Source organism: Lolium rigidum, chromosome 1 (assembly GCF_022539505.1).
Source record: "Lolium rigidum isolate FL_2022 chromosome 1, APGP_CSIRO_Lrig_0.1, whole genome shotgun sequence".
Lineage (NCBI taxonomy): Eukaryota > Viridiplantae > Streptophyta > Magnoliopsida > Poales > Poaceae > Lolium > Lolium rigidum.
Window position 1 is genome coordinate 303979812 of NC_061508.1, and position 20784 is coordinate 304000595.

The window sequence follows — 20784 nt, forward strand, 5'->3', positions numbered from 1 at the left end:
CATGGGTTGGTTCAAAAGATAGGTATGGGTGGGGTGCATGGCACTCCAAAATATCCTTAAATTAACCAAAAATATCTAGGCTTGTTCTGTGCAGGAGAGGGTAGAGGTCAGAGCTGGCCTTCACCCAAACGGCCAAGCCAGTGGTTGGTAAGTGTGTCAGCTAAAAATTGCAGTAGTGCCTTTTTTCCCTATAATACCCTCCACTCTGCTTCTAGATTGGTGCAACTCATTTTTGATGACATGTTGCTTTAAGCACCCTTTATTGGTATGGTATTATGTACACCTAGCCAAAATGTCGAAAAGGATATGTGCTTTTTTTTTTTACTTTTATTGTGAATCATAGATATTCATAATTTCTTGTAATGTTGGCATTGTTTTCTTAGATGAAAAACTATGCATGAAAGTTTAGCTAAGTGATCCTAAATGTGAACGGATGTCCATAAAATTATCAATTGAAATTGTGGAGGACATTGTCTAAAGTGATTATTAGATGATGGAATGTTGAAAAATATGCATGTGTTTCTATTTTCGTCCACTTATTCATCGATGTGTTATCCAATAAATACATGAAATAGTTAATCATCTCATGAATTTATAACAATGAAATGTTGTTAATGTAATGGATTGCAGATAGAGTTGGATGGGTAATAGTAAAATTTCCATGCGAGCTTAGTATCTTTCTACAATGGAGAATCATAAACGCTATTTCGTAAGTGACCGAATCTAGTAAATTTTCCCACCATTTTGGTTCCCAAGAGGTTCCTACTCCGCGTCTAGACTTATCGATGGAAGAGAGGCTAAGAGCATCAAACTTGTGAGAGAGGTTAAGTATAGAGGTGCACCTCGTATGTGTCGTGATAGGGCTGGTGGATTTACATGGTTAGATCATGTGCATAGACGGTTCTTAAGGAAGCTGGAAAAACTATTAAAGATTTGATGGCCATGTTGGCAAGAATGTTCCAAAGGCATTTGTCGGGGTCGAGTGGATAGGAGGGGGAAGGTGGAGGTTTGTTTCGGTAGTGACACACACTTCAAATGACGGGGCTAGGGATGCATGAGTTTCGAGGGTGAAATCCAAGTTGAGGGACGACAATTGAGAGGGTTGATAAAAGTATGAAGAGGGACATTATATATGACCAAAACACACTTATGCTATGAAGAGGGACATTATATTTGACCAAAACGCACTTATGTGCGGACGGTTCTTAAGGAAGGTGGGAAGACTATTGAAGGTTTAGTGTTGAAGGTCACGTTAACAAAAAGGTTCCAAAGGCATTTTTCGAGGCCAGGTGGCTAGGAGGGAATATGGCGGTTTGTTTTGTCAATGGCGCACATTGTAGACGATGGAGCCAGGGACGAGGGAGTTTCAAGGGTGAAAACCAAGTTGGGGGATGATAATTGATAGGTTGACAAAAAGTAATAAGAGATACATTTAACTAAAATCTAGTAGTGCTAAACATGTGTTCAAAGATATTTAGCTTTATGTTTAGTTGATTGGCTCAAATTATAGGTATCTAGATTATGGAATTAAATGTTTTGAGATGAGATGAAATTCTAAGTGAAGCAACATGCATGAGCTAAAAACACACAACCCATAAGCCAACAATAATATAAGTTTGTAATGTTAGATTGGTATAACTGGGATGATGATTCGTTGATTTGTTCACGAAGTTCAAATGCTTAGGAGGATTTCCTGTCCACAAATATGGGGACCGGCTTTATGTTAACACGCTTCTTCTCGGGGACACTATGTCGTCTCTTCAATCTCTTCTATCGCCACCCACCTGACCTAGCAAAACCACATGTTAGTCTCAATAGGTTTATTTGTGTCAAAAGAGCAGAATTTTGCCATGGAATTGAATTCTTCAGAATCCGCTGGGTGAAACTAACTTAATAATACTGAAAAGGGGACAAATGGAGGTATAGTTCTGGTGGTTAGACAATAGTCCTCATAAAGTACGATCTAATAAACCTCAATCAATTGGAATGGGTTTGATTAGGCTGAAAAGTCAGGAGATGCTTCAATCCTATAAGTAGTACGATTCATGTAGGAAATAGGGCAAGTTCTAACAAGCGATCGATTGATTGTGATGTGGTCCGGCCAGTGCGTGCTGAAGCGAACTGCCGCTAATTAATCCAAATTGCAGATAGTCAACCAGCTGTACCACTAGCTGCTAAGCACAGCAATTTAGGTGCCACGGCGACAGACGCTAAATATTTCTTTTAGTTGCTCACATAAAGCAGGGAGGGACCAGCTTGATCTGGCTCAGGTCGATTGGCTAATCGCTTCCTGAAATCTCATCAAGCCATGTGAGTGCGCCTTTGTGCCTATCTGAATGATGCCATTAGAGAGAACAAACCTCGATAAACTGAAGCTCATTATGGGTTGGAGAGGAAGGTACTGTACACAAGTTGGACTTTTGAAATGGTCTAAAAAAACAAGTTGGGATTTTGAAATGGTTTTAACGTGTACAGCTCGATCGACGACAGTATCCAACAGACGTTTATGCTGGAGTGAGTCCCCACTACTCAGGCTATCTCTCCAGCATGAGCATCTGTCAGTGACGATCCAAGCTGGCATATTCATGTGCATCTGATGGTTGTGTTGAGAATCTAGTCTCGTTAGAAAAAGTAGGAAAATCCCTACTTGTCTAGTGAATCCATCTGCTACAAGATAATTAGTTTCCAGTCAAATGGTATTGGTTTAATAAACTCTAATTCCATCTCCAAGTGGTATCTAAGTATGGAGCGAATGAACGATGCAAATCTCCCGTGCGGGAGATCCCGTGCTTGATTTGAACCTTTGATCTTCTGTTTTAAGATTCGTGCGGCTATGTTTCATCAAGTACCACTCAATTTTTATCAACCGAGGAATTGGACTGAATGAAACTCAAATAAGCTGTGTAAAACATGCATGAGGCATGAGAGGTCTCGTTTTTTCGATAAAGATGAGAGGTCTCATGCATGGGAGAAATACATTTCTTTGCAAAACCATTTTACTTGGAGAATTAATTTCAAGTAGTTCACTGTCTCAACCTTTCTCCTCTTAATATCAATTTCGTCCTTGTGTATTGAGAAGAGGAGGAGTGGTGGGCGGCCTCGTTGAGGCGTAGCTCCGCGAAGTGGTCGGTGAGGCCGAGAGCCTCGAGCGACCAGGTCCCTCTGCGGATGCCGACGGGGCTGGCCGTCATGGCCGAGGCGATGCGGCGGAGGAGCACGCACACCTCCAGCGAGGGCGTGTGGAGGCTGGGCGTGTGAGGTGCGTCCTCGTTCTCCTCGATCTTCACCTCGAGCGCCTGGTGGTTCAGGTCGCTGAGCACCGGGAGGGTGCGTGCGGGGATGGCATCCCCGACCTCTTCCATGTTCATCTCTGGCGCCGGGATGTTGAGGTCCAGTCCCGGCAGGAGCGCGTCCACGGGAGCTGCCACCGGTGGGTTGAAGAACTCCGTCATGGGGGCGTAGCCCGGCGGAGCGAAATGCCCCTGCTCCTCGCCTGATGGCGTCGGAGACGGCAGGCACGACCCATATCCATGGCGCGGGTTGAAAGATCGAGATGTCGCCTAGAGGGGGGGTGAATAGGCAATTAAAAACTCTTGCGGATTTGTCTTGTAAGAATGCGGAATTAAACTATCGTTTAGTTTACAAGCACAAACCCTAAATATGCTAAGCTCAACTAAGTGTAACAATAGCAACTAGAGCTAAGCAAGATAGGTACAAGGTATATGTAGCACAAGTGATAGCAAGATATATGTACTTCAAGCACGATGGCTATCACAAGAGAGAGCTCGGTATAGAAATAACCGAGGCACGCGGAGACGAGGATGTATTCCCGTGTTCCCTTCCTTTGCAAGAAGGTACGTCACGTTTGGAGGAGTGGAGGTCCCACGAAGGATTCCCCGCACCACGAAGGCTCACCCTATTCTCCGAACCACACCCACGAAGGATAATGGCCATTTCGTTATGGTTAGCTTTTCCTCCGCTCCGGAGATGGCAAGCTCCACAACCACTTCACAAGCTCCACGAAGGAGAAGCCCGGGCCTCTTCACCATCTTCTTGAAGAGATCACCGGAGCACCAACCGCCAAGCCAACTAGGAGGTCTCCCTCCAAGAGTAACAAGCTCACGGTCTCTCACTCGAACTAATCGTGGTGGAGAGCTCAACACTATGCAATGATGCAAAGCAAGAACACTAGAGGTGTTCAAGTCCTTCACACTCAAATCCCACCCAAGCAACAAATGCTAAGATGAGATTGGAGAGGAAGAACAATGGGGAAAGTCAACAAAAGACTCCAAGATCTAGATCCCAAGAGTTCCCCTCACTTAGAGGAGAAATGGATTGGTGGAAGTGTAGATCTAGTTCTCCTCTCTTAGATCCCTCAAAAATGAGCAAGAATCATGGGGGGAGACAAGAGAGAGAGCAAGTTCTTCAAAGGCAACAATGGAGGAGAGAGAATAGGAAGAACTAACTTGCTCAAGGTGGAAGAAGGGCTATTTATAGCATGGGAGCAAATAAAACCGTTGGGGGAAAAAGACAAGTCAAGACGCGCAGGAAAAACGATCCGATCGGCGCACAGGCCGGCCGGCCGGACCTGGAGCCGGCCAGGCCGGTCACCAGTCCGGCCGGACCGGGCCACAGGCCGGTCGGGGCGGGAGCGAGCCGGGGGAGGCGGCAGATAGCGCGGGGCCGCTCAGGGTGCGCGGGCCGGCGGGGCGTCCGGCTGGGCCGGGTGGGCCGGTCGGCGACCGACACCTGGGCCGGACCAGGTCGGGGGCGCCACAGTATGCCGCCCGGTCGGCGTCAACACCCGGGCCGGTTTCGGCAGGGTGGGCCGGCGTGTGGGCCGGCAGGCCGGTCGGTCGGCCGGCCGCCCCTCCCCTTTTTTCTTTTCTTTTTATTGTTTTCTCCTTTTTCCTTTTTCTTTAATAACTAATGCTCCCGAACTCCGATTGACATGAAACCAATTTTGTTGGAAAGATAACGACGAATAGAACCCCAACAACCATCAAAAAACGTGTTAGATGGTTTTAGATGGTTTTAGAGAGGGAGTCTCCCACCATCAAGAAACGGTGAAGACGTCCAAACTCAAAAACGCAATAGAAGATGCATGCGGATTCCGTTTTCGATGAACTTGGGCTTGTTGTAAAGCTAGCAACAAGCTCAAGAACCTCACACAGAGAAACACCAAGAAGCAATAAGGATATGCAAAGTATGCAAAGGATTGAGCTCCCTAAGACGATGTGATCAAGTAACCCAACCGAAAGCCCCTGTTGATAGTGCGGCTATCTAATCCGGTCTCCCAACAACCACCTTGAGACCGGTAAAAGGAAAACCTAGCAAGGCCATACCTTTGCCTTGCGCATCCCGCTTGATCTTGATGATAGCTCTTCACGCTCCACTCAAGACGGAATGCCTCACTTGATCATCGTCGCTTCGTGTAGACTCACAAATGCTCCCCCATACACCATGATGGGAAAGCTCTATTGATGCACATCTTCACATGTCCATCATCACCAAATGGACGGCAAGCTTCAAGCATGTGATCCACTTGAGATGCTCATCACGAACTTGCCCAACTCAACCTTGTATCTTCTCATACTCACTTAAGATAGAGCATGGCTAATATTGAGTTCCACATAAGAACTCCATCTTCATTTCTTCTTCTTGATCATATCACATATGTATCTTCAAACCGATGATCTTGATGCCAATACACAAGGTATACCTTTATCTTCATGGCATCCATACTTGAATCCAACACATGGAGTACAAGTAGTACCTATGGAATATTCCTTCATATAAACTCAATGAAAGCATTAGTCCATAGGGGTTGTCATTAATTACCAAAACCACACATAGGGGCAATATACCCTTACACGGGTAGTAGTACATCGGCGGGGGCGGTGCCGTGAGTTCGTCGTCACTGAGGTCGCGCTCGGGATCGTCCACCAGCCACCCTGCGCTCGGCCCGCCCAGCAGCCACTCCATGGGCGGGACAATGAAGGCGGGCGGAGGGGGCAGCAGTTCGTCCGCGTCCGTGGTGATGCTAGAGGCGGATGCCTCATTTTCATGCACGGCATCAACTTCCGCATAACCTTCCGCAACAACTTCCGCAGCACCTTCCGCAACAACATCCGGCACAACCGCTCTCTCTGGTATGGCCTGGACTTCTTCCCGATGCACTTCTGCCCTGGTACTAGGTCCTGGTGTTCCAGTGAAGTTGCGGTTCTGCACACGGCGGTGAACATGGTGGTAGTGCTGGCGATGGTTGTGGCGGCGGCGGAGGCCACCACCAGGGCCGTAGCGACGGGGAGGGGCACCAAGCACTACCCTACGGTGGCGGAGGCCACCGTTCATGCTCTAGCGACGATGTTGGCGGCGGTTGAAGATCCGACCGAAGTTCTGGCGACGAGCAGCAAGACGAAAGGTCTGGCGACGAGGAGAAAATCCGAAGGTCCGGCAGCGATGATAGGGGCGGTTCTCGCGTGCCACAAAACGAGCGAAAGCGAAACCAAGGATGGCAGAGAATCCATCCTCTCACCTTTTCTCTTCGTACTTCTCTGTTCTCTCTTTAGCCTATCGCTAGGGGCAGAGCCAGCTGATGACGTGAGAAGAAACAAGAAGTGGAATGATTGAAAGTGAAATGAGTGATCTTTATTGATGCGTTACACTGTGGGTTACAACACTTGTGTCTTTTCGAAGGGACACAATGAAGGTTCAATACATGCAGCGTTTGGACAACGCTATATTCTAAGTGCTAGGTAGTTACCCTAATGGATATGCTAACTGCCTGCCTAGTTAGCCTAGATTTAGCGCTAACGTATTCTTACATGCACAACTGCAACCTCTATGCGGGTCCAGATGCGTGCACCTCTGTGCCCACCTGAATGATGCCATACTGTAACTAAAACTCATAATGAATAGGAGAGAAAGGTACACAAGTTGAGAGTCTGATATAAGTTTAAGGTGTACAGTTCCACCGATGACAGCCTACAATACACGATCATGTTGGAGTACACCCGAATTCAAGTGATCTGTAAATAGAGTTACGACCCTTCGTACTTTGAGAATTAATCTCAAGTACTCTCTTCGGTAAAGTTTAACATGCACGCAATTAGTTTAAGACTAACTTTGATTATTAACTTGATCAAAGTAAATATGAATTATATGTATACAAAAGCTATACCTTCAGATTTATATTTAATAATGGTTTAAATAATATAAGTTTGTGACATATAATTTATGTTTTATTGTTCAAAGTATTTTCTTAAACTACACGCACTTATCCAGGGGGAATAGTTTGTTGTCGTTTACTATCTCTTATCATCAACTCCGTCCTTGTGCACAAGTTTCCCTCGAGGACACTAATGTGCATCTCTTCAATCTCCTCCTGATGATAATTTCCTTTTAGAAAAGCACATATGGCTGTTTTTCTTCGCCGTCCACATGATCTAGCATAACCACATTTTAGCCGTGCCACCATAGAATTATTTCTGCAAAAATCAAAATTTAGCGCTAGGACTAAACTCTTAACAAAATCCGGTAGGTAGTACAAACTTAATACCAAAAAGGGACAAATCGAGGTATAATTTTGGTGGTTTGACAATAGTCCTCGTAAAGTACATATAATAAACATCAATTTAGATGGGTTTGATTAGGCTGAAAAGTCAGGAATTGCTTCGTCTCACACGATTGGTACGGTGATACAAGTAGTTTGATTTCTCTGAGAAAATAGGCATATTCTAACTAGCTAGCAATTCCAATCGTCGATGATGTGCGCTCTAGCTAGTCATAGTGAGTAGTAATATAGATTGGTAATAGAGTAATACATGACATGCTACTAACCTATGTTACTATTTTCAGTGGATAGTAACATATGTGTTTATCATGTAAAGTTATATTTATTACTAGTTGTAGATTCATCTTATCTTAAAAAGAATGGTGTTATTGTAAACATAGCTAGTTACTACAAGGCATGTTACCACCTTAATTACTTTCACTATAAGTAGTCTAATTAATCTAAATTATGGATAGGCCCTAAGGCCTTTTACAATGGATTGTATCTTAACGCGTTATTCTAGGTAGTGTTATATGTTAAGACTAACCATAGTGCTAGTATCTTAGCTAGTATCATGCATATTAGTCCCAAAAAATATTAATGTGACAGCTAATTAAGAAGGAGGGACGATATTGGAGTATAACATATGTGGATACTGTATCATAACACATATCACGAAAAAAGTTACTGCCAAACAAATCTTGTACTCCGTGAAGTACATAAATTTGCATTGAAATTCTAAAAAGCAATAAATATAGCATGACTATGATACTACTCAATGATACTCCCTCCGTCTCAGTTCGCAAGGCAAATTCCCAAAAAGTATTTGTCCCAAAATCCCTCACCTCCTAGGCACATTTTGCATTTAATGTGGGAGTAAACTAATTCATTTTTGCATGCAAACACTTCTCTTTTCATCTCCCACCATGCACTAGTACTCCATGCATGTGAAACCACCGCGCACTAGTACTCCATGCATGCGAAAGGCAAAGTTTTTGCATGTTTTAACGTGCAAATTTAGAGCCAATGGGAATTCACCTTGGGCCAAGATATTTGAAAACTTTGCCTTACGAACTGGGACGGAGGGAGTACTACTAAAGCGGAGTTGTGGCTCTCGGGTGCAACACACCCCCATAGACCAAAAAAAAATTATAGTAATTTGAAAAAAGTCAAAAAAAAAAATTGTATCTTCCTGAAAACCAAAGAGGATCAAGTTTGTACCCGTAAAAAAATATTTAGACACGAAATGATTCCCATGGACTCTAGGGAAAAAATACAAAATTATGACAAATATGAAGTGAATAGTACCTGATCATGGGGCGTTTCGAGTTTGTTTTTTTACCTAGGATACAATAAAAATAATTTTCTAGGAAAATATTTTGTTTCAAGTACAATACCTGATCATCTTTGATTCCCAAATAAGATTGAATTTTTAAAAACTTTTTTAAAACTTTTTTTCCAAGTATATGGGTGCGTTGCACCCGAGAGCTCATTTGTATTTCCTATGATACTACCCACTATAAAGATAGTATCATACACAAGTATCATATGCATGATACTACTATATGATACTTATCACTATGGTCAGCCTAAGAGACAATAGCTCCAATGCTTTATATCTTAAGGGTTGTCTCTACATTTAATGATTTTGGTGATATGTAGGCATGTGATTGGGCTAGCCACTCTTTTTTGCCTATTACTCCACTCCAAGGTTGTAATATCAATATCTCTCTTCATTTACCTTGGCGCTACATAAGCATTTTATCTATAATACCGTTCTAAGAATCTCTTAGACTAGTCATAGTGGGGAGTAACATATAGTAGTGTCATGCACTACTCTATGTTACTACCTTCATAATGCATAGTAATTTAGATGCAGTATCATGCATGAGTGTATTAATTAGCTTGTAGACTTGTTCTATCTTGAAAAGTGTGATATTATGGTAAGAAAGTACAATAAGTCCTAGTCAGCTGGCTACAAGGATTAAAATAACATATTTGTGTCTAGTTGGAGGAGAGAGAAGATGAGAGAGAATGTAAGAGCAATTTTAATAGCGTAGCCAGCTGCTGGCTATAAGCCAAGTGTCATGTCATCTATAGCCAACTTAGAGTCAACATATACTACCGTCGTCCCAAAGAATAAAGCACACGCGTATTCCAAGACGAACTTTGACCATAAAAATTGAGCAACACAATCTTGATTATATTATATGTAATTAGTGTCGTTAGATTCGTATTGAAAAATACTTTCTAATGATACCAATTTCATACAAATAATCGTCATATATGTGAAGCAATTCTTAGTCAAACAAAAAACACGTAAAACGAGGACGCCTTATTCCTTGAATCGGAGGGAGTACAATAGTGAGCTATAAAAATGTAGTACTTTATTAATGTATGACCCACCTTTCAGTCTCACAAAGTGCTTAGGAGCACGTGCAAGAACTGGCTCTTGCATAAGAGCCTACTCTACTTCTCTTCTCCTCTCTCCCCTCCAACTAAGCAGTAATATATTATTTGAAATGTTGTAATACATATAGCTCTATATTACTATCTTAGTTACTCCCACTATGAGTAGTCTTATTGTGAAAAGCCTAATTACAGATAGTCAACCAGCTGTACCCTTGGCATTAAGCACAGCAATTTATGTGCCACGGCGACGCACGCTTGATATTGTTTTTTGTTCCTCCGGTAATGCAGGGCGGGACCAGCTTGATCTGGCTCAGCTCGATTGGCTAATCTCTTCCTAGAATCTAAGACTACTCATAGTGGGAGTAACTTCACTAGTAACTAAGTGTCCAACTCAGCAAATTTGCTTATGTGGCGGTGAGTTAATGAGGAGAGAGGAGGATGGAGTAACATAGCTAGTTACTGTAACATCACACTTCTCAAGATACAATGAGTCTATAAGCTAATTAATAAAGACATATATGATACTACTTTGATGTTACTAACCACTATGAAGGTAGTAACATAGAGTAGTAACATGTGCATGTTATTACTCTATGTTACTTCCCACTATGACTAGTCTAAAGCCAGGTGCGTGCACCTTTGTGCCTATCTGAATGTGATGCCATTGGTGAGAAAACAGATCATAATGAACTACTCCCTCCGTCCCAGTTCGCAAGGCAAAGTTTTCAAATATCTTGGCCCAAGGTGAATTCTCATTGGCTCTAAATTTGCACGTTAAAACATGCAAAAACTTTGCCTTTCACATGCATGGAGTACTAGTGCGCGGTGGTTTCACATGCATGGAGTACTAGTGGGTGGTGGGAGATGAAAAAAGGAGTGTTTGCATGCAAAAATGAATTAGTTTACTCCCATATTAAATGCAAAATGTGCCTAGGAGGTGAGGGATTTTGGGACAAATATTTTTTGGGAATTTGTCTTGCGAACTGGGACGGAGGGAGTAAAACTCATTACAGTATGATTTATGGACTGCAGGATTGGAGAGGAAGGCACTACACAAGTTGGGTTTTTGAAATTGTCTAAAAAACAAATTGGGATTTTGTAACAGAGTTTTAACGTGTACAGCTCGATCGACGACAGTATCCAACATACGCTTATGCTGGAGTGAGTCTTCAACACTTTGGCTATCTCTCCGGCATGAACATCTGTAGCGACGGTCCAAGCTGGCCTGTACATGTGCATCTGATGGTTTGTGCTGAGAATCGAGAGTCTCATTAGAAAAAGCAAGAAAAGGTCGACTTGAATTCATCTACAGGATGATTAGTTTTCTGGCTCATGGTTAGCTCAATACACTCCAGTTCAAGATCTAGACCATGATAAAATCTCCAAGTTGTCGCTAATTCAAGGGGAGCGCCGAACCTTCCTACTTTGAGAACTAATCCCAAGTATTTCGCGGTCTCTATTTTCCTCTCAACAGCAACTTCGTCCTTGTGTACACCTATGAAGGTGCGTGGACCTATGTGCCCACAGCCCACCTGAACGATGTCATATTTTACCATTGGAGAGAACAGATCCTAATGAACTAAAACTCATAATGAGTTGGAGAGAAAGGTACTACACAAGTTGATGATTTGATATACTAGTTATTAGGTGTACAGCTCGAACTCGACCGATGACAGCCTACAATAAACGATCATGGTTTTTTTCTTCACGAAAAGGACCATCGATCTAATAAAAAAATCAAAATGGGGGCAGGCACCGGTCTCAATAGATACACACAACTTTTCATTTATTACAACATTTCAAATATCCAAAAGTTCAAAAATCATGGATCAGATAAGGTTAAGACATGTATCAGATGGTTGCATCCCACTGATCGATCGGGAGAAGCTAGACCCATTGGTATATCCAATGCGCAGCTCGCTAGATAACCTGCAAAACATTAGTACCTTTTATATGTCAAAACATTAGTACCTTTTATATGTTAAAATAATGTCGTTTCTGCATGCTTCGAATGGGCCAACATAAAGTTGATACACCAATATATATCCTAACTCTATCATTTTTTCCCACCTAATTTAGCCAATTACCAAACATGCAAGTAATATTTGTAGGAGGTGGTATATTATAAATAAAGTAAATCATGCGCCAAATGATTTTAGCAAAAGGGCATGAAAGAAACAAATGTTGCACAATTTTTAAAAAATTACAAAACACTTTGACGTCCATTCCAATTACGTTTGGCCAGATTATCCTTAGTGAGGAACACTTTGTTATTAAGAAAACACATGGCTATTTATATTTTGAGATGAATTTTCAACTTTATATAAAAATATAGATATTTATGTAAAAACCTAGTATGACCATTCACTGGTCAAGGTACATAGATTAAATATCCTGAATATGTAAGTTTCCACATAAATTTGTCCAGATTATTCAAAAGCGATGTACCATCATTGGCCGTTGACATAAGTGTACCCATTGGTTACATTTATGATCATTCAACGCCCTGCGTTTGAGATAAATATTTGCCACCGGAACATTCTTTCGATGCACAATGTTGTACAAAGCCAAGTATTAGTGCATTAAGGAGGATCTCTTAGCCAAATATCCTCCATTAAACGTACCAATGCTCCATCCCCAACTTTGAGAATACAACAAACTTTACTTCAACAAGCATTACCTAGTTCCGATGATGAAGGATGGGGACGATCATGTTTGAATACACTCGAATTCAAGTGATCTCTAAGTAGAGCGACGGCCCTTCCTACTTTGAGAATTAATCTCAAGTAGTTTGCTGTCTCTTTCAGCTAACCTTTTTATATCTCTGAACATCACCTTCATCATTGTGCACAAGTTTTCTTGGCTTGATCAAGTGATTAACAGCTCCATGATGTTGAGATAACACTAAGCACGTCCCATCATCATTTTTAGAGATATATTTGGTATACGTACGGTTAGGGATAGATTAGGTAGGGATAGATTTGTTTCTTGTCCTCTACTCCAAATCGGTCCCTTGTACTCCTATATACTAGATTTAGATGTGCGCCTTGGCGCACGACCCCGTGAATTTCACATCTTGTATAACAACAGTAAAAATCGGTGGAAAAATGACAATATATGTAAATTTGATACCCAGTTGAAAGTCATTATCTTGTGAAGTAAAAAATATAAGGAACAGACACATGAATAAGGCATGGCGTTCCAGAACGAAGTACAGATGAAGACCACCATAGTGTGCATCCAGGCCAATTAGCTAACAACGTGAAGATAAAATAGAAAGTAAGCAATAGACAGAGCAGAACAAAAACACAATAGAAGATAGAGGAAACGAACTGACACTTGAGTATCACAACGAAATCCCCAGACAACGACAACTCAATTTATCATAGGTCGATGGCAGCACACCGCTGAGCGCCGACCTAAAAAAGAGAACCAAAATGATTAGAACAACAAAAAGGGGATGGGGATGAAACATATAAGGAAACAGAAAAAAAAACTAAGTAATACCTCACTTACCAGAAGCAAGGTGCTGATCCATCAATTTCCGCGTCTGACGATATTTGGTAGCCTTTTTAGCAGGAACAAAAGGAGTAGAGATCTCTGCAAAGCAAACGGTGCAAACACATATGAGATAACCATTAAAAAGATATAAAAAATAGATAGGAGGACACGGTCCTCTGAAATGGACTGAAGCTGTAATCCTAGTTTGCCATTGATTTTTCTAAGGATTCAATATAATAGTTTCCGGTGTAATTTATTTGTGTGAAATAATCAGACTTTATTAGTTGTGGCTGGAAGAATTGTATCTTAGGTGTTAATTGATCTGGCAATCTGCTATGTATCAAAAGCTGGCAGCCAAATGGTATTATAGTGGTGATGGGACAGCTCCTCTCAACCTTCAGCCTGCAGGCATCAGCAGCAATTTGACTCAGCCACTACATAGTCCAATTTGTAGAAGCGCATGTTCATTTGTAAGGGAGCAAGCATCACATGTACTGGTAGCTCCATGGTTGGACCTGCGATTGGGGATTAATTCAGCCACGGTAGCCTCTCAACTATATATTATACTACAAAATTTAAAATAAAATGAAAGGTTGTTTGAAGCTTCAGTAAGAAATATGTCACATGATCACAGTGGCACATAATTTCAGTCTACTACTCACATGGAAAAGACTAAACAAACTTGATTGCACATGTAAGGATAGATCATGTGATGCCTAATTTAGATGGTAACTATCTCTTGGACATAACCATGGAAGGACCTACCTTTTCGATAATAGCAGATGTGCATGCCATACCTCAGAAGCTTGAATCGTAGAAATTCTGCAGTTGCAAATTGAATCCTACACCTAAGGAGAACATCAGGTAGCAGATTTCAGTTTCTTTACTACCTGATTACATCATAGTTATCTTTCCATGCTTAAAATTTAATAAAGATGGTGCAATATTTAATTATATAAAATCTGGTAGGATCTCTCCTTAAAAAATAAGAATGTTTCCTTGGCATCATCAAATACTCGTAGCGCTAAAAAAGAATTGTTTCATATTAAGTTTCTCAAAAATGCAGAGATATCCATGCAAAATCTTCTGTATGACCTGATAAATGGTTGCCGTACCAAGCTTATTTTTATACGATGTTAGGGGTTGTTGGTGATACAAAAAATTTATCAAAAACAGTGAACTTCTCAAAAGCACGGTTCTCTTGTCAAAGCTATAAAAAAACTATTTTTCAAAAATGCACTTCAAAAACGATATACAACACGCCACATGAAGAATGTGAAGCTTCCTTTTCACAATAAGGGAATGGGTACAGTATTAAGGGAATATATAAGGACATCGTAAAAAAGATGCCCCCCCCCCCCCCACAAAAAAAGATGGTCTCGTTTTCAGACTATACTTGAACCAGCTTAGAGATATAAGTACTCAGCATAGAGTTGTATAACGTTCCCAGGTGGCACAACATTAGTGGAATATGTAGAAGTAAAAAAATGTGTATTGGCAATAATGTAGGCTTAATAAATGGCACACCTTGGCCCAAGGTCCTTGAATTTGACTGAAAAGACCAGATAGAAAACAACTGGAAATCATTCGACGTAAGCTACAAAATGTAGATGGATGATATCTGAAAAGGGAAACATGTATTCTTGTACTGCATGAAAGATATTTATTTTTCCCAGAGATATCTATCTGGGGTACATTGAAGTTCAAATGAAAGTGAACCTGTAGGTTTCTGGTAGTGTTGTTAAGCAATAGCAAGGCAGTAGTGGTAACATGTAATTAGACATTGCATAGCTAATGGGATTGCCTTAAAGAAGTAGTCAAGATGAAAGTAATTCCATCTGTTCGAAGGAGTTGGTTGGAGTAAATGTTTTAATTGAATGAAGCAGTAGTGCACTACAACTAAAGGGATAGCTACTTCACCATACCTTAGGAAATTCTATATCGGTGTTGCTATGATTGTTGTCTCTGCCGGTAGCATCACCAACATAGAAATATCTGAAAAAGCATGGCAAGTCTCATAGGAGGAGCCTGTACTATAATCAAATCAAGGGCGAAAAGGTGAGGTATGAGTTCTTCCACCAACATGCTGAACTGACCTAAACCTTTAAGAGGCACGGTGAAATAACCTCAGCCTTCCACGTGTGTAGATCTCCAAGCTAGCTGTGAACAGAGTAAAAGATTTCTACTTATATTCATCAATTCAAAAAGAAAACTTATACAATAGGAAGCTCATGGAGGGCTGATATGTTCTCTAGAAAAAAATATTACCGTATGCCTAGTCCAGAAAGAAAAATATAGCACGCTTGTAGCTTAATGTGTTTCTACATGCCCTACATTGAAGAAGAATTAGCAATCCATCTTAATTGGCAGAAAGGGTTTCACTTCCGATGATCCGCAACCGTTGGCCCTTACCACACCGCTCCGCATACTTCCTGATTTATGTCTTCTCGTGGGCACTGCAAGGAAACAAAATTAGAGTGCAAAGTTTGAAATAATCACGACCCGTAGCCCAAATAGCCCCAGGCAATTTCAACAAAACGAAATGTTGCTGACCCCATATGCAAAGCAATGACAGAAATAGAGGATAATAAATATAAAAGGAGAAGCAAAGAAATTTAAGGAAGCTCGCCTACGTCATTACGATCTGCGCTGCTATGTGCCATCCTCCATTGGCTAGTAGAGAATAAACGGAGGAGGCCACAGCTCAATGCCAATGTGCTTCAGGCTGTCAAACGAGTAGATGTAAGGATCATCCTTGAACTCTGCACAAACAAAGAAGAAATTGTGTATAAGCTTTGATGTTTCACTGAATTAGTTGAGCAGAAAAGATAACTGGGCAGCAGTTAGTCTGAATGTATAGCAGCCGCTAGGTAAGCTCAGGTTACCTGGATTATCGATCAAAGGTGCCTTCCACTTGCCTTTGAAGTTCGGGTTCTTAATTTTCTGAATGCGGAGGTCTCATGTCAGATTTATTTATGCACATTGCTGCTTCTCTAGAACAGCTGAATATCTAGTCCTACTGTCATAGTTATACCTTTTGCGTCCATGGTCCCTTATACTCAGGGTTTGGAATGGTTGGGGCTGTCCATTCACCATCTTCCTCCTCATCCCAGTCCTCAGGCTGCCATAGGCATTAATCAACGTGAGAAATTTAACAGCTGGAGGCAACAGAACAGAGAGTAATACGGTTCAGAGAATGGAGAAATAGGCACACCTTGGTCGCATCAGGATCAGTTACTTCCTTCGGAATGTCATCATAACCCTGCAAAGAACAGTCAAGAGTAAGACAAGAAACAAGTTTAAATACCTACTGTTGTTAACGTAGTATTAGCCATATTGCATTTGGAGTTTAGCCAATTACTGTGCCATTTGTCAGAGATCGATACCCATACTACGACAACAACATCGTCATATAAGTTGTGTACCAACGGAAAATAAATCTACCTCTGGCTTCTTGTCCTCAGGATCAGGAATGTATTCGTTGTCCTCCCAGTCTTCCCGCTGCAACCATCAGCACACACCAATTAATTACTTCTGTAACAAAAACAGAGCAACCATGGCTGCTCAGTCAGAGCAGCAATGTCTGAAACCTCACCTTCTTAGCCTCAGGGTCCCTAATCTTCTTGGCAGGGAGAATGTCCCAGTCATCATAGACGCTGCCAGTTTGCTTCTCTACGTTGTCGATGAGAATGCTGTATGTGGCATCGGGGCGGAGGACGAAGGTGTACACGTGCGTCAGCTGGTCCGTCTCGTAGGGCACCTCCTTCTTGATCAGATTGTTCTTGCCGTACTTGGTGAGGATGGCGTGCACCCTCTTGGTGGTGTACCCGCAGATATCCGGCCCAAACATGATGCTGCAATTGTCGATAAGGTATTGATGATCAACCGACCGACCGATCCAAGATGGGTGGGTTATACACGAACGAGAAACTGTGACAAGGATGAATCTGTAGGGGGTCTCGCCACCGAACTTCTTCTGGTCGACGTCGCCGCCGAGCAGCTTGACGTAGCCGCCACCACAGTCGAGCTTCTGCTCGTGCTTGACGGAGAACTGCAGCACCAGGGTCTTGTCCTTGTTGCTGAACTCCGGGTATTGTGCCGAGATGGCGTAGAACCTGTAGTCCTCCGAGGTCTGGATGCCTGCACAGCGTAGCAGAAACAGAGTAGCCATCAGGATAGGCCGGACAGAAGAGAGCATAACAAATTCGGCAACACTAACAAAAACAGAAATATTATGATCGTTTACCTTTGTCTTGCGCATCTCCGCTCCAGTTGCCGGAGGTGTGGCTCCACTCGCCGGCCGTGCCGTCCTCCTTCTTCCACTCGGATTTTACCCAGCGATCTTCCCACCCATCTGCTTGTCACGCACAATTCGCGGGGTTCAGACAATGGCAGGAAAATTAAAAACAGAAGAAGGGGACAAGGAATGGAGAATCAAAACAATTGCACCCAAAGTGATCAAACAGACATTACTTACTATAAAATGATTAATTATTATTACCCCTTTCTGAAATATAAAGCTTTTTAGAAAGCTAATTTATTTTTTATAAAATGCTTATTTTTGTGGAGCCGAGGTAGTATCTCTGCGATATATGATGAATTATTATGTTATGAAAAAGAGCAGAATTAAGGCTATTTCCTTATATAGTTATATCCCAACACAGGAAATCAATCTAAGATTTGGGATGTAACACCCAGAAAGATATAAGTACCTTTTGCACATAGAAATTACAATGTCAAGTAACGTTATGGTGCATGGTAATCATGTACTATGAAAACCTAGACCCAATGAGGAAATAGACCGTACTCTATTCCCTCATACCAAAGTGCTTACACAAAGTAGAAGAATAGGACTGATGACATGCGTAATTTGGAGGCTGAATTTTAACCGATAAGTTTCTGTGAATCATGGCACTCAATATCTAATTAAGATAATACGAACAAAGGCTTACCACAACATACATTTTTTCCATGGAAATGAGACCAAAATAAGCGATTCAAGCACATAATATCTGCATAACCGCTCCATCTCTAATGCATGAACTGCCAGTGCTGCAGCCATCTTCACAGAGCAGTTTTGCCCTTGGGCATTTACTCAAACACCTTTTGTGCACACCTCCAACATCAAAATAGGTGAGTAAATAAGGAGATGTTGATGGAAGGGGATTTGAAGGCAAGCTAAGAATGGCGATGCACCTGGGGATTGTGCGAGGACGGCGACGAAATCCTCCCCGGCACGCTACTTGGACACACTCGTACAGCGAATCCATGGCAGCCTCTCGCCATGTTCGTCATCTTCCTCGCGTGGTCCTCCAGGTCGAGCTTCACCTCCACAGCCATGGCGTCGAGCTCCACCTCCTCAGCCATGGAGCCCTCCCTTCATCTCTCGCTGGCTTCGCTGCTCCATCCAAGAATGTGACCAGCAAATGGGGTGGTGGAGAAGGGACGGGATCTGATGGGATTTGGGAGAGGGGGCTTGGGGATTAGGTGAGAGGAGCAGCGACGGGCACGGAACGCGGCGGAGGACGGTGGATCTGTAGCGGAGCGACGAGGCAGAGGAGATGAAGATGAGAGGACGCGAGGATGAAGTGGAAGAGATGAGGAGAAAGTGAGGACCATGGCCTCTCTGAGGCGACGGCGCGCGTGGGTAGGAGCAGGCGGCCGAGGGGCCTTGCCGACACCGCGCTGTAGAGAGCGCGTACGGCGTCGCCTCCCATCCGCCACGCGCGTACGGCGGTGGAGGAGAAGGACGAAATGAGGATGCGAAATGGCAAAAATGCCCCTGACGGACAAGCAAAACCACAAACCCAGCCACCGCGCGTTACTGTTTGGCTGTACACCCACAGAACCTCACGTACACTCGGTCGCTGACGTTCGGGGCCCGCGGAAAGTAGGCCCACAAATCAGTGGCTGGGCGGGTGTACCACACACGGTGAAAAGGGAGGCTTCGCATGCTGGTCGTCTCACCCTCTAGTCGTGCTTGACCGAACCAACACTTACACCATGCGAATGACGAGTGGACCCGGACAAACATGGGTCCCGAGCGCAGCTGCAGGCGGGTAGACCATGGCTGTTGCATGGCTTGATCAAGGGAGTGCTGCTGTCCAGAATGGATGGCCAAGATCCCCTGTCTAAGAGCTGTTGGCAAGATCCAATGGCTCAGAATCGAGGATCGCTGTGAAGCCCCCTATGGGGGGCATCGTTTATACCTTTAGATACTCGCTCATGAGGCTCAATAATACATCCAACATATTCCGCATATCTCTCTCCCTCTCTATCCTTCTACATGGTATCAGAGCGGCACGCTCCTTGACCTAGCCGCCGCCCAAGCTTCCGCGCCGCGCCGCCCCCGGGGAGGTCGAGCTCCATGATCTACCCCGGGGGCTGCGCAATCCGTATGAGGGTTCGTCCGCCGATCTGTTGATCCGCTGCCCTCGAGTCTTTTTTTTTTCCAATCCGTAGATTGGTTTTCTTTTTGCTCCGCCGGTCGCTCGACCGGCGTTTCTTTTTGGTTTTGCCGATCATCGATCGGATTGAGTCGCCCACCGCCATCGTCATCACGCGCCTCTACTCCAACCTCGGCATCGACTGCACCGGCCATCTTCATCAACCGCGTGGCACGGCCGCACGCGTCACACACGGGACGCCTACGTGCGACGCAGCGAGCTGTCTCGCCCGCGCGGTCTCCATCGCTGGTCCGTCTTCGCCGTCATCGCCCGGGACATCACCGACAACGTCGCCAACGACTCAAATCTGCGGCACGTCGTCCACGCCATGGCGCGTACAACGCCGCCGTCGGTCTGATCAACCGACCGCGCGCACGTCTCCGCCAAGCACGTCCCCGAGCATGCGCCTACCACCGATCGAGCTACGGGCCCACCGCTGCGTCGCCCCTTCGGGCCGTAGCGCCGCCGCCTTTGGTCCACGCTACCGGCCTCTGACGCGCCTTCCAAGGCGTGTATGTCACTGGTGGTATCCCGCCGCTGCATCAACTCGTGCCCTCCAGCTACGCCGGCCCCTCGGGCCGAGACGTCGCCCCATGCAGTCTACTTCGCCGTCCCCCGCGCGTCGATGTCCGAGGCCACCACAGCGCCGCCCCTTCGGCGCGGGTCACCTCCATCCGCGCATGGTCTTCGTCATGCCGCTGGGTCTTCCTCGTCTACTTCGTGTACCGCCGCCGCGCCCCCACCCCAGGTCACCGCTGGGCTCGCCAACCTCTTCAGGTCGCGCTGGGCTCGCCGACTACCGCAACGCCCGTCTAGGCGTCCAGCATGACTGTCGGGGGGAAGACCCCGGGTAGGGCAATGGACGCGGAG

The 20784-nt window shown here is 43.9% G+C and overlaps 1 protein-coding gene and 1 long non-coding RNA gene across 2 annotated transcripts; both read right to left on the reverse strand.

Moving 5' to 3' along the window:
• Positions 1 to 13529: 13529 nt before the first annotated feature.
• LOC124684044 lies at positions 13530 to 16160 on the reverse strand. The gene is made up of 7 exons (XR_006996884.1): positions 16102 to 16160; positions 15881 to 15924; positions 15737 to 15798; positions 15565 to 15628; positions 14234 to 14316; positions 13864 to 13983; positions 13530 to 13567 (listed from the first exon to the last, which is right to left on the reverse strand). It is a non-coding gene; the product is annotated as an uncharacterized LOC124684044 (long non-coding RNA).
• Positions 16161 to 16165: 5 nt separating this feature from the next.
• On the reverse strand, positions 16166 to 18835 carry LOC124660895 (calreticulin-like; the record flags this gene model as incomplete). The annotated part of the gene is made up of 9 exons (XM_047198739.1): positions 18712 to 18835; positions 17715 to 17822; positions 17416 to 17608; positions 17064 to 17322; positions 16913 to 16969; positions 16683 to 16730; positions 16503 to 16589; positions 16354 to 16411; positions 16166 to 16230 (listed from the first exon to the last, which is right to left on the reverse strand). Coding segments are annotated over exons 1-9 (999 nt in total), but the record flags the coding sequence as incomplete, so codon positions are not given.
• Between the last annotated feature and the right edge of the window lie 1949 nt (positions 18836 to 20784).